Source organism: Chiloscyllium punctatum, chromosome 20 (assembly GCF_047496795.1).
Source record: "Chiloscyllium punctatum isolate Juve2018m chromosome 20, sChiPun1.3, whole genome shotgun sequence".
NCBI lineage: Eukaryota > Metazoa > Chordata > Chondrichthyes > Orectolobiformes > Hemiscylliidae > Chiloscyllium > Chiloscyllium punctatum.
Genome location: NC_092758.1, coordinates 79456563 through 79471731, shown reverse-complemented (window position 1 = coordinate 79471731; position 15169 = coordinate 79456563). Strand labels below are relative to the sequence as shown.

The following is a 15169-nucleotide window of genomic DNA, read 5'->3' as shown; positions in this document are numbered from 1 at the left end:
TGCTTTCCCTTTTCCTCTGCGTGTATATGAAGCTAATGGACGTAAATATAGTCACAACTAAATCCGCTACAGTCACTCAATGTTTTCAGCAATCATATCCAAACATATGTTTGCGTAAATAAATAATAGGAACTGTGCCATTAATGTATGGCATTGACATGTACCAAGCTGCGTGCGTTGACAGGCCTTTATAGCTGCTGTGGGATGCAAATGCTGGATCTTGTTTAGATCTCATGCCTGTACATGGCCACGTGCAAAATTTCATCTATTTTTGCGAGTATCTTAGAATTATGTTGCCTTGTTCTATGGGATTTGTTAACAGTGTTATCTTTTTGATGGATATTACTTGGACTTCATCCAAGCAACACTTTGTCAAATGTCTTGTTTTGTGCGTTATTTGACCAAGGACGCATAAGGATGAAACTTAATATTGACATCTTTTGGCATGTATGTATGCATTTTCACACTCAAAACTGGGTAGGTGTTAAAATTGGTAACCTGAGATGTTTTTTATTTCCTTCATGAGTTACAAATATTGAAGCCTGTTGAAAGATTCATTGTTGACTCAGCTGTGATTAATTAGAATGTCACAGACAAAGAATCCATGAAGACGGTTGAAATCTGCATGATTTGATCTCATACAAGGGAGTGGAATTTTCCACCAGGATTTGGGAATCTTGATCTTCACATAGGCTTCTTCTTTCCATTTACTGAGGGAACTTCATATCAGAGGGTTACAAGTAATTCTTGAAAATCTGTTTTCTTGCTCAGAACGTTGAGTTGTTTAATTTTTCATACTTGGGAGCCAACAGAGCTGATGTTTTTGATTGTTACGAACCCTTCCTTCTACTTTCTTTGCTTGACGTAACAAGAGTCTACCAGGCTTTCCAGTCACTTTCCCAGTTTCCCTTTCTCCCTTTAGTACAATATTGTGTAATGTTGAACTGTGAAGGAGGCTCCGAATATGATATTTTGATGGTTACTGAACAATATTCTAGTCGAATGCTGTTTTACTTGCTGAGTGCTGCTCATGGAGGATTTGTTGCGTATAGAACTTTGGCCAGAACTTGAGAAAATAATCAGGTTGACTTCTTGTTCAAGTCAGTGGTGGGTTTGGTGTCTAACTACCTTTTGTGGCATTTCAAATTCTACAAGAAAGACTGATTTATGTGTGATGCAAATGATTGGAACATCCTACTTTTTCAAATAGGATCTTTAAAAACAACTGGCACTGTTTCTCTCTCAAGCTGCAACAACGCTTCAAGTAATACCAAACTGATATAAACTCACTGTTTACCTCTAGACTGTACATAGAACATTTCCACTGCTGACTTGTTGTTGGAATCGCTCACATTAGAGAAGTGACTACTGTAGGAAGTAATTCAAGTATATGGGATGACCTGGAAAAGGTGATGAAGTTCTCAATAGAAGTCCTGTTTTAAACATTTAAATTGACTCCCTCCTTGATTAGACTTTTCCTAATGTGTCTGTTTCTCTGTATTGGAAATGTGTTTTTGAATGTTTGGTAAAGCAATGCTTTGAACATTGTCCCAATCGTGGAATGTATTGAATTAGACAAGCTCAGGTATTCCTGATGTGAAGCAGTGCTCCACAGGAACATTATTGAGGGCTCACTTTGAATGTAAAGTATAGCTTGGAACTTTAGACAAAGTTTTGCTAATGTTATCTCCATGTAAAGCCTGTTCAGAGAGACCTAGGACGCCACTATTATCGAATAAAAATTGACACTGACTTGAGATAATAGGCACGATGACTGAAAGTTTAGTTGTAAAAGTAGTTTGAAGGAGTATCTTAAAGGGAGAGAGAAAGAAGTGTTCAAGAAAGCATTCTAAAACCTAGGATCTTGATAGCTGAGGTACTGATGAGCAGTGAAACTTTAGGATGGGATGAAGTGCGGAGTTGAAGGAATGTAGATTTAGGAGAGTTGCCATTTGCCTTTCTGATGAGATAATCACAGATCTTGGGTTATTGAACAAGAGCACCCTTTAGAGAGAGCTCAAGACTAATTTTTGCTGATTGTGCACTTCCTTTTAACCTGGCAGGCAATTATTTTTTCTCAGCTAGAAGTTTTCTCCCATCTCCTTACCTGAAATTCTGAAAATGATTGTGCAGATATTTTTTATGAGCCACAGATACACAACTATTTATCTGAAATTCTGAAATCTGAATTTTTCTTTGTGGAAAGTGGAGAGTCATTTTGGTGTGCGAACACGAGACCCAACTCCACACCAACTCTAACCACGTCACTCAGGTGTGATGTGGCAGCATGGCCCAGCACTGACAGGCATCAATTGTGTCTCAGCGCTTGTGCTATTTACACGTGCATCTGCTGTTAGGTAATTTTAAAAATTTCACTGTGAAAATGTCATTTATTCTGAAATTCGAACAATTCCGAAAAACCAACTGGCCCCAAGGATTTTGGATAAAGGATTGTGTACCTTTCGTACCTTCACATTTAATTTGTTTACAGTAACTGTCAGTCAGTGATTCCAAACTTGAGAATTTTGAGAGCTTCATTTGGAATATCACATCTAAAATCGGTCTTTCCTTCGTACATTGGGATGCATGCATTTCAGACGATGTTGATTATGTTCAAAAATTGAGTGTGTGCTAATTTTTTTAACCTGAGTACCAATCTCTTTGATAGTTGAAATGTTTTGTGCATTGGTGTTTATCCTCTAACATTTGAAAATCAACAATGGCATGTGATGTTTAGCTCTCAAATACAGTAACTGAGGTTTTTGTTTGACCCTTGGACTCCATCCAGTTACCTAGATATGGAAAATGAAGAGACACTGCACCTCATAGGAAGCATGGTATTGCTTTGGGTGACATACTTTGCCTCGATGTCAAACCTGAGGTACAGGGACAGTGACTTAACAGGATTGTATGCCTTTTGGTTGGATCAACAGCCACCCGCAGCTAGTTTGCACCTCCAAAACTTTCTTGAAACTTAATCATAAGTTGTAGACTATTGCACCACGTGAAGACCCTTGTATCCGTGCCAGCTTTCTGAATAGAATCCCAACAGTGTGGAAACAGGCTCTTCAGCCCAACAAGTCCACACCGACCCTCCGAAGAGTAACCCACCCAGACCCATTCCCCTATATTTACCCCTGACTAATGCACCTAACCTAGGCATCCCTGAACACTATGGGCAATTTAGCACGGCCAATTCACCTAACCTGCTCCAGGAGGAAACTAGAGCACCCGGAGGAAACTCGCATTATCAAGCACTTATTACTCCAATCCCAAATTCTAGTACTTAACCTTTTAGGATATGGTGTTTGAAGTGCACATCTAAATTATTTAAAAACAACTTGAGTTCTTGCCTCTGCCGCCTTTTAGGTAGTGAGTTCCAGATACCCAGCACCCTCTGGTGAATTTTGTTTTCCCTCAAATTCCTTCTAAACCACCTGCACCGTAAAACTGCCCTCGGTTATGGAAAATCTTGTGGAAAAAGTTCGTTCCTATCTACTAAATATATGTCCTTCCAAACTTTGAACGCCTCAGTCAACTTCCCTCTTGTCTTTTTCTGCTCTTATGCAAATAATCCCAGTCTCTCTAGTCTCACGTTACAGCTGATTTGCTCCAGCGAGGCACCATTCCGGTGAATCTTCTTTGCACCCTCACTCATGCAATTACATATTTTCTGTCATGTGGTAACCAGAGCTGCAGACTAATACAGCTGTGATTTATCAAATATCTCAAAAAGATTATGACCTCCTTACTCATAAAGACAAGTATCCAACTCACCACCTTTTATCATCCTACCCACACACTGCTCTGCAGCCTTCAAGAATCTGTGGATAACGCACAGCAAGGTTACTTCCTGGAGTCCTACTATTCATTGTTCTATACAGTCTTCTATAAATGTATTGTTTTGATTCTGTTGTTCTTTTAGATTTGCATAAATTTTGACCTGATATTAGTGCAAGAAAAAGTGCTTTATCTTTTCACTGAAAACAGATTAAATGTGTTCTTTCAAGGATGTTGCCAGGGTTGGAGAATTTGAGCTATAGGGAGAGGCTGAACAGGCTGGGGCTGTTTTCCATGGAGCGTCGGAGGCTGAGGGGTGACAAATTTGAGGTTTACAAATTTATGAGGGGCATGGATAGAATAAATAGACAAAGTCATTTCCCTGGAGTCGGGGAGTCCAGAACCAGAGGGCATAGGCTTAGGGTGAGAGGGGAAAGATATAAAAGAGACCTCCAGAGGCAACTTTTTCACACAGAGGGTGGTACATGTCTGGAATGAGCTTCCATAGGAAGTGGTGGAGGCTGGAACAATTGCAACATTTAAAACGCATCTGGATGGGGATATGAATAGGAAGGGTTTGGAGGGATATGAGCCGGGTGCTGACAGGTGGGATTAGATTGGGTTGGGATATTTGGTTGGCATGGGCAATTTGGACCAAAGGGTCTGTTTCCATGCTGTACACCTCTATGACGCTATATTGCTTTTTTAGGGGCACGTGCTTTTGTCATTGTTTATTTGGTTCAATTCACATTTGATAATTTTGACCTTGCTAATTTATTTTCCAGAGACCACCTTTCATGCCGCCTCCTATGACCAATATGCCCCCACCACCTGGAATGATATTTCCACCAGGGATGCCTCCGGTTTCTGCTCCAGCAGCACCTGGTTTACCGAACAATGAAGAGATTTGGGTGGAAAACAAAACCCCAGAAGGAAAAGTAAGTCTTGGAGAATTCTGGGTCAGTGCTTTAAAAGGTGAAACAATTTTTTAAATTGTTTAAAATCTTGAGAATATGGAAAGTTAGGGTTATTTTAATGGCCTTTCCCTTAAATATCTTATTCCGAGAGACATGGATGTAGAAAATAATGTATTGGAGCCAAGTATACATATGACACAAAAATAGATGAGAAGGCAAGTGATGGGGATGATACGAAAGTCTGCAGAAAAATATAGACTGCTTGAGCAAATGGTCAGAAACTTGATGTAATGTGGAAAAATGCACTTTAGTAGCAGGAATAAAGGGGATAGACTGTATCTTTTACTGAATCGCTGGCAGTAACAAGTCGATTGGGACGAGCATCCCAACTATTTATGATATATGTTAATGATTTAAATTAGGGAATTAAATGTATTCTGTCAAACATTGCTGATGACGCAAAATTTGGTGGAAAGTTGAACTATGAGTCATACAGCATGGAAGCAGACCCTTCACTCCAACAGATCCACGCTGACCATATTCCCAAATTAAACTAGTCCCACCTACCTGCGCTTGGCCCATATCCCTCCAAATCTTGTCTATTCATGAACTTATCCATATGTCTTTTGAACTTTGTAACTATCCCTGCATCCACCACTTTCTCTAGCAATTCATTCCACAGACGCAATCCTTTTTTTTAAAAATAAAAAAATTGCCCTTCATGTCCTTTTTTAAATCTGTCTTCTCTCACCCTAAAAATATACCCCCTAGTTTTGAACTCCCTCACATGAGGGAAAGGGCCCTTGTCATTTACCTTATTTATATCACTCATAATATTTGAAACCTCAATAACTTTAGCCCTCAACCTCCTACACTCCAGTCAAAAGAAAATTCAGCCTTTCTAGTCTATTTTTATATCTCAAACCTTGCGTTCCCAGTAACAACTTGGTAAATCTTTTCTGAACCCTCTCCAGTTTAATAATATCCTTCCTTTGACAGGGTAACCAGAACTGCACACGACTGCAGAAGAGTCCTCACCAACGTCCTGTAGAACCACAACATGATGTTCCTACGCTTATACTCGAAAGGTCTGAGCAATGAAGGCAACCGTTTTAAAAGCTGCCTTAACCATTCTAGGTTAGAGACAAAAAAAAATCTGCAGATGCTGGAATCCAAAATAGACAGGCAGGAGGCTGGAAGAACACAGCAAGCCAGGCAGCATCCTATTAACCAATCAGGTCGTAACCTCTGCCTGTTTTCACCTATCCCCACTTCACCACCCTGTCCCTGCCAACCCTTTGACTGCAGCTCTGCAGATGACTGCAGCTCTGCAGATGACTGCAGCTCCCCTGACACCCACCCCCAGTCCTGAAGAAGGGTTACATCTGAAATATCGACAACTTCACCTCCTGTTCTTCAAGCCTCCTGCCTGTCGTCCTAACCATCTTGTCTACCTATTCCTCAGCTTTCAGACTGAGGATTTCAGGTATGTAATTGTTTGTTCTACAACACTACCCAGGGCCCTACCATTAACTGTATAAGTCCTGTCCTTGTTTGTATTACCAAAGTGCAATACTTCACATTTATCCAAATTAAATTCAGTCCACCACTTCTCAGCCTATTGACCCAATTAATCAAGATCTCTTTGTAATCTTAGATAACCACCTTTACTCTCCAGTATAACACCAATTTTCATGTCATATGCAAACTTACTAACTATGCCTCCTATATTTTCATCCAAATCATGTGTATAAATGACAAATGTGGACCTCGTCCCTGTGGAACACTACCATCACAGGCCTCCAGTGCAAAGAACAACCCTCCCACCACCACCTTCTGCTTCCTATCATAAAGCCAATTTTGTATCCGATTGGCAAGCTCACCCTGAATCCCATGTGATCTAACATTACTAGTCTACCATGTGGAATCTTGTCAAAGGCTTTACTAAAGTTCAAGTTAACAGTGTCTGCCGCTCTCCCCTCATCAATCTTTTCGGTGACTTTATTAAAAAACTGATTCAGGTTTGTGAGGAAGATGCAGAGATGTTGCAGTGTGATTTGGATAGGCTGAATGGGCAAATTCATGACAAATGCAGAATAATGTGAGTTTATCCACCTTTGATTGCAAATTAGGAGTACAAATTATTCTTTGGCTGTGAATTGAAGGAGAGGAATTTTCAGTGAGACCTGGGTGTTCCCATGCATTGGTCACAAAGGAAGTACACAGATGTAAAGGACAGTGAAGAAGACAGTTGTGTATTGCCTTTGTAGTGAAAGGATTTGAGTACTGGAATGAGGATGTATTACTGCAGTCATACAGGGCACTGTTGAGGCTTCACCTGGAATATTGTGTGCAGTTTTGGTCTCCTTAGAAGAGACCGTACTTTTGCTATAGAGGGAGTGCCGAGCAGGTTTACCAGATTGATTCCTTGGACAACACTACTGATGTATGAAGAGAGATCAACTTGGTCACTATTGTATTCACTGGAGTTTATAATAATGAGGTGGGGGATCTCAAAAACCCAAAAATTCTAATAGGACTAGACAAGTTAAGTGCAGGAATGAGGTTTCCAATGGTGCGTGAGTCCATAACCAGAGATCATAGTTCAAGGATAAGGGGTAAACCTTTCAGGATTGAGATGAGAAGCTTTATCGCACAGAGAATGGTTAGTCTGTGGCATTCACTATTACAGAGAGTGAAACTAAAACAGTGTTTACAACAAAGGAGGTAAATGTAGCTCTTGTGGCGAAGGGGATCAAGGATTATGGTGGGAGGGATGGATTTAGGTTTTGAGCTCGATGACCATAATGATATTGGATGGTGGGGTCGAGGGGCTCGAGGGGTCGAATGATCTACTCCTGCTCCTATCATCTTTGTTTCTTAAAATGTGCAAAACAGAAGGATTTGGGGATCCTCATCCATGAATCACAACAGCTAGCATCCAAGTTCAGCAGGTAACAGGGAAGGCAAATTGAATATTAGCCTTTATTTCGAAGGGACTTAAGTATAAATTCGGAAACTTTTGCTGAATATATTTAAGACACTTGCGATTGTACCTGGAAATCCTGTTTTGGACCCTTTTTCTAAGGTAAGATATTCTGGTGTTAGAAGTAGTCCAGAAAAGGTTCACTAGGCTGACACCAGGAATGGGATGTGCTGTCACATGAGGTGAAGTTGACTAGATTGAACCTGTACTCATTGAAAGAAGAATGAAAGGCAACCTTTTTGAAACAGACAAGATTCTTTGGGGGCCTGTCAAGATGGATGTGGAAATATAAACTAAGACCAAAGGGCGTTATCTCAGAATAAAGGTTGCATATTTAAGACCAAGTTGAGGAGGAATTTCTTCTGAGAGTAGTGAATCTGGAATTCTTTACTGTTGAAGGATGTCAAGGCTGGCTTATTAAATGTACTCAACGCTTAGAGATGTTTACTAAGTAAGGGAGCCGAGAGTTTTGGAGGAATTCACGAAAGTGGAGTTCAGACCACCCACAACATCACTTGATAGTGGAGCAGACTCAATGGGTGAATGGCCTACTTCTATGCGCACATCTTAGTCCAAAAACGCTAATACCTGAAATTTCAATGCCAACAGTTTCCTCCTTTACAGTATTTTCTGCTTTGAAAGAGTATTTATAAAACCTTTAGCTGCTAGTTTTACAAAACAAGAAGTTAAACAAAAGTTTAATGATTAGACTGCATTATGCCCCCACAATCAGAAACTGCCCTGCAGAGACTTACATTGTCATGAAGCAGAATCAATTAGACAGAAATAAACTCTTGACATTTCTGTTTATACATTTTATGTAAGATTTAGAGTTTATAAACTAGCAATTGAGTCATGGTAATCTTAGCCTTGACGACCAGGAAGCTTCACGCTATTCCTAGTTGCATTTCTTCCTTGCTGGCTGATTGTTTGGATTTTCTGAGCCTGGGAGTTTGAAAAAGGATGTTCTCTTTACTGTTGCCTTGTTAATGAATAAATCTTAATACCCTTAAAATCAGTTTGTGTTGGAAATGTGAACTGTCTGCAACTTAATTCAAGCATGAAATCATATTTTATCTGTCCCAGAAAGATGAACAGCTTCAGTTCCTTTGGTGTAGCTTACTGACTAGTAAAGATTGCCTTCAGTGTGGAAACAGGCCCTTCGGACCAGCCAGTCCACACCGACCCTCTGAAGAGTAACGCACTGAGACCCATTTCCCTCTGACTAATGCAGTCTAACACTGTGGGCAATTTAGCATGGCCAATTCACCTGACCTGCACATCTTTGGACTGTGGGAACAAATTGGAGCACCCGGAGGAAACCCACGCAGACATGGGGAGAATGCACGAACTCCACACAGGCAGTCACACGAGGCTGGAATCGAACCTTGGGACCCTGGCGCTGTGAGACAGCAGTGCTAACCACTGAGCCCTACTGTTTTTCTAAAGGAAGCCTCACTATTCAGGATTGGATTTTAAGATGTCAAGTTAGTGGGGTGCAGGCTTCGTGCATGAATCCTTAACTCTTCAACAAGAACTGAATTTTTCATTCCTATCTGCTCAAATGTGATCAACTCAGCAGCATTTATGATCTCTGAGATATTTTCTGCAGTGCACTGGAAGAACTGTTAGATAATTGTTGGTAAAACATAGAGTTTCAGATTGGCAAGTAAAATAAAAGCTGTTCATTTAATTGGTTTGTGGGTGACATTGTGCTCATAGATGTTCTCAAAGACCCTATATCAGAGGTTGTCTTTTTGGCAGCAAATCTTTTTCAAATATGTTAAAAATGAATGAAAATGATTTCAGCATTTTGCTCTTGGTTGCAGATAACAGAAATAGGTGGGAAGGCCATTAGCGGGAATGATGAAATGAGTGGGCAAAATCTTGGCAGATAGAATATGATCTGGGAAAATGTGAGATTATGCACTTGGACAGGAAAAATAAAGGAGTCGAAGCATAGAAGTTCAGGAGGTAATAGGGAAGGCAAATGGAATTATTTCCAAGGGAATGGAGTATGTAAGTAGCAAGGTTTTGCTAAAACTATATGGCACCAGTTAGACCACAGCTGGAGTTTTTTTTATTTGTGTAAATGGTTTTGGGCCTTTAATTTGGCATTAGTTATACTGACATTGAAGGCAAACCAGAGAGCTTCACTTGGCTGATACCAGGTAGGAAGGGAGTATCTGATGAAAGGTTAACTAGACGAGGTCTGTACATGCTAGAATATAGAAGAATGAGAGGTGACCTGGTTGAAACATACAAGTTTCTTGGGAGTCTTTACAGGGTAGATGCACATGGGTTAGATTCTCTTGTGGGAGAATCAGAGACCAAAAGGCATAATCTCAGAACAAAGGGATGACGATTTAAAACTGAGATAGGAAGAAATTATTACTGATTGTAGTGAATGTGTAGAATTATTTACTGTCAGGTGCTGTGAGTCTGGGTAAAAACAATGACTACAGATGCTGGAAACCAGAGTCTAGATTAGAGTGGTGCTGGAAAAGGACAGCAGTTCACGCAGCATCCGAGGAGCAGGAAAATCGACATTTCGAGCAAAAGCCCTTCATCAGGAATAGAGGCAGAGTGCCTGCATGGTGGAGAGATAAATGAGAGGAGGATGGGGGTGGGGAGAGTACAATCGGTGAATGGGGGTGGGGATGGAGGTGATAGGTCAGAGAGGAGGTGGAAAGGAAGATAGACAGGTAGGACAAGTCATGGGGACAGTGCTGAGCTGGAAGTTTGGAACTGGGGTGAGGTGGGGGAAGGGGAAATGAGGAAACTGTTGAAGTCCACATTGATGCCCTGGGGTTGAAGTGTTCTGAGGTGGAAGATGAGGCGTTCTTCCTCCAGGCGTTGGATGGTGAGGGAGCTGCGGTGAAGGAGGCCAATGGCCTCCATGTCCTCGGCTGAGTGGGCGGGGGAATTGAAATGTTGGGCTACAGGGCGGTGTCGTTGATTGGTGCGGGTGTCCCAGAGATGTTCCCTAAAGTGCTCTGCTAGGAGGCGTCCAGTCTCCCCAATGTAGAGGAGACCGCATTGTGAGCAACGGATACAATAAATGATATTGGTGGATGTGCAGGTAAACCTTTGATGGATGTGGAAGGCTCCTTTGGGGTGTTGGATGGAGGTGAGGGAGGAGGTGTGGGCGCAGGTTTTGCAATTCCTGCGGTGGCAGCGGAAGGTGCCAGGACGGGAGGGTGGGTTGTTGGGGGGCGTGGGCCTGACCAGGTTGTCACGGAGGGAATGGTCTTTGCGGAAGGCGGAAAGGGGTGGGGAGGGAAATACATCCCTGGTGGTGGGGTTCTGTATGGAGGTGGCGGAAATGTCATCGGATGGTTGCTGTGGAGTCTGGTTCATTGTGTATGTTCACTGCTGAGATAGACAAATTTTTAATCACTCAAGGAATCGAAGATTTTGGCAAAAAGGGCTGGAAAATGATTTTGAGGATGACTTGATTAGCCATGATCTTGTTGAATTATTAAACAGACTCTGGCTGAATGGCCTACTTGCGTTCTTATGTCTGAGGACCTTAACGTCTTATGAAAGCCCCCTATGATTTGTCCAACCTTTGTTAAATTGATAGGAGTGAAATTGCCATTGAATCAATGTATGTAATTTCAGGAGTATGAACTTCTTTTTAATGTATTATTACTTGTAAATCTGCTATTGTGCTTCTGAGAATAGAGGTGTCATCAAGTGTCGAGGGAACAGTGCCATAGGATTTAACTATGACATTTTGTAGGAAGTCTGCACCATTAAATGAGGGTATCATGGGAGAATTGAGTCAAACTTTTGAACTTCTCAGGTGATGGAAGCAGAAATTTACAATTAACTGCATACCCAATTGCTTGAATAATGATATCTGAGCTTATTCTATTTTTACTCAGTTTTCCTTCTTTTGATCACATCCGATAAGGATTGCTTTCATGTACTTGTGACTGCCCAGTGTCACTCTTCCTTTTGTTTTCTATGATTAAAAATTGATGATCCTTGTGGCATAATGCTTTTCACCCAAGTCAGAGCAAACACAAACCATGAATTCATAGTAAAATTATACTTTATGTGACAATATAAATTTTCCTCAATGGTTTATTCAGTAAAGAAAAGTTGAATAACCTCAAGTACCTGCATCCTGTTCACTCTGCATAAATCTAACACCATGTACAGCCTGAATCTTTCCAATTTAATTTATTTAGCTCTGGCAGATGCATTCCTTGGCTTCTGTATCTTATCCTCATTATTTTTATCATTATTTTTTCTACAAGAAAATTACTATTGATCCCTGCACAATTTTTCAAACATGGTTAAAAATGAATACACTTTACACAGATCTTTTAAATAAACTGCAAAATTTCTTTACTACTTCATCAAAGACTAACAAATTTTGTTACCACATTTATATCATCAATATATTCATACAGGAGGTACTAGGGGAAAGAATGATGTGTTGGTTAGGAAAATTTGAAATCCTTTATTAAAATCTATGGAGTGACTCGTATGTCAAGAGTTAGTTTTGAATAAATTGGAATAATTTGTCAATCATGTACCATCGTACAAGATATAAGGTCATAAAATTCCAGATGAACAAGTTTAGGATTTATGAACCTTTTAGCTGCAGAGACTGCACCATCTTTTACAGGTGCTCTGTAGGAAATTGCCACAGACTGAAGAATTTTGCTGGTTAAGAAGAGCAGTTTTAGAGTGAAGGTATGGCCTCTGGTCATGAAGCAATAAAAATTGTCGTGCGCGTGAGATGTGAATGACAGAAATGCAGACATCGTGAAATGTTATAGTGCTGATGGATTTTGTAGTGATTGAGAGGATAAGGTCACAAAAGTTGTCATTGGTCAGAGTCATTGGTGAGAAGGATGCTCAGAGGCCCAGTTCCTGAAGGTGTATCTGATTTTTTTTTTAATTGGAAAAGTAAGAATCTGATGTCCGAACCAGTGTATTCTGCAGTTCTCAGCTTAACTGAAATGCTTTTTTCACTGTTTATATTAATATCAGTTCTTTTCTATTTGATTATGAACCATTAGCGACTTGGGTCAAAACACGTGTTGCCCATTCCTACTTGTCCTGAGGAAGCAGTGGTGAATTTATTCTTTAAATTTCTGTAGTTTTGTGCTTGCATGTGATAAGCTGAGATTTTCAGGATTTTGATCCAGTACCAAAGAGCTAATGACATCCAACAGATGCAGTTGAAGTGTTCTTTCTCCTAATTGTTGAGGCCACAGGACTGAATATTGCTGTTATGTTAGAGTAATTACTGAAGTGCCAAAATGAATGCCAGTGCATGCGGAGACTGGGCTGAAGATAACAGTTCTGAAGAAATATACTTTGATGTTCGTGATCTTGGTTTGATTCGACCTGCCAAGTGATTATATGGGCAGTGCTGTCCTTCCTCCTTGCTGTTTTCACTCATGTTGTCTTTGTGTGAATGGAGTTGCTGTTCCACTTAGTTGTGGAATTCGCACTAAAAATTTATATTAAGCATGTCGAGTTGTGGTAATGTATCCTACAGACAGTATAAATCGCAGCCCTGTGAAGAATTGGATTTTGAGTTGCAGGAGCACAGATTGATCAGAATATTTCATCCTAGTTCGTGTCAAATTCTTCATAGTGATAAGACTCCGTCCATACATATGTTTTCTTTTATACTCCTGACTTGCTCCCTGTTGATGCCTGCGAAACTTGGTAAGACAAAAAGTATGCTGCTTCTTGGGATAACAAGTATCTTTTCTGTTGACCAAGCCAAGTTGTGATTATTTCAGTCCAGATATTGATGACTGCTGACCCTGTGAATACTGAGAGATTCTGCACTGGTGCTCCTGTTTCATCTTGAAGCAGGTTTTGCTCTTCGCTAGTTAAAATGATTATTGCTTGAAACACCAGTACAAAGGCTGTTTTCTGCTTGTCATTCCAAGCTGTGATGTTATCTAAATTTTTCTGGAGACTGGCATTGACTGTTTAATTGTCTAGTAAATTGAGAGTTTAAGACTGGCATTATTGATGGTGGTGCTGGAATAGTTAGAATGTTCAAATATCACTTCGATAAGTACATGATTAGGAAAGGTTTGAATGGATATGGACCAGGAGTTGGCAGGTGGAACTAGTTTAGTTTGGGATTATGTTCGGCATGAACTAGTTGGACCAAAGAGTTTGTATTTGTGCTGTATCGCTCTGATTCTATCATGTGTAGCTAACTCCTCATTTTATTGATGAGGCAGCTGAAAAAAAGGTTGAACAGAGGACACTGCCCTGTCGGCTTCCACTTGAGGTCTTACTTTAGGTGATAACTATGCCTGTCAAAACAAGTTGTTAATATTTGTTGCACTGTGCTGTTGTTTTGCATTTCATAAAGAGAAGCTCTTCTTTCTTTCATAGGTCTATTATTATAATGCTCGTACCCGAGAGTCTGCTTGGTCAAAGCCAGAGGGTGTAAAGATCATACAACAATCTGAACTGACACCAGTCATGGCCTCACAAGTGATCACTACGACATCGACGCCCATTGGTAGCACAACAGCCCCATCAGTCTCAACACCAGCTTCATCTATTCAGTCAACCACACCAGCCTCTTCCAGTACACCTACGTCAGTTGTTACAGTCTCAGCAGCAGGTGCAGGTGAGTAATGCTGCAACATATAGTAGAGATAAATTATGAACAATTAGGAAAGGATTCCAAGCGTTAACTTGATCAGGGCTTTAGACTGTTCATTAAATATGTACTTCTTTCAATAAATGCTATATTTAATGATGTTGTCTACATTCCTGATTATTTTCTGGAGGGATTGTTCTTTTAATGCTCTGAGGTCCAGATGATTTATATTGAGTCAGTATGCATGTTTGTTCTGGAAAATCCATCTTTGATACAAATGAAAACTGCTTATATGGTCAGTAATCCTAGTATGAGAGTTGAACAACAAACATCATAGAGTCATGATACTTACAATATAGACCATGTTGTATAGCTCTGTAACCTGTGGTACCCTAGCTCATGCCTGGTTCTCAACCATTATCCTGCAAACCAATTAGTTAATCATTTTGGTGCCTGTTGTGCAGACATTTGCAAACAGATGTATTTAAATACTGATCAGAATTTTTTAAAAATTCCTTGATGTAAAGCTCTTTGAAATAACCTGAAGTCATGAAACATGTTTTGTAAATCCAGTGTTTTTCTGGTTAAGATTTGCTAGCTTTAAGCTAATTCAAAACTTCAAGTTCAAGGAACATCTCTGTTGACAGCATGTTGTTATGGGAAACTTGATGATATATGGGGAAAAGTTTTAGAGCAAATTCATTCTTCAAGGAAATTGAGGTTAGAAGGCAGGGTTATTGCTGGAACATTGTGTAGTTCACTCCCCAATTTGAACTTGCATAATTTATTATTAATAATTTAAAGTGAAAATATTACAATTTGTCTTTAATGGAAATTGCCTTTGTAAGCTTGTCATGTGTTGCACCTCAATGGGCTAGCACACTG

The 15169-nt window shown here is 40.2% G+C and overlaps 1 protein-coding gene across 6 annotated transcripts in view; it reads left to right on the top strand.

Annotated features, from left to right (window-relative positions):
- The window catches only part of tcerg1b (transcription elongation regulator 1b (CA150)), a 105917-nt gene that overhangs the window by 29040 nt on the left and 61708 nt on the right, over positions 1 to 15169 (top strand). For all 6 annotated transcript variants that reach the window (XM_072591109.1, XM_072591107.1, XM_072591105.1 and 3 more), the window contains exons 3-4: positions 4566 to 4718; positions 14071 to 14311. In XM_072591109.1, coding sequence (XP_072447210.1) covers positions 4566 to 4718; positions 14071 to 14311 — 394 coding nt within the window. The remainder of the gene's footprint in view (positions 1 to 4565; positions 4719 to 14070; positions 14312 to 15169) is intronic.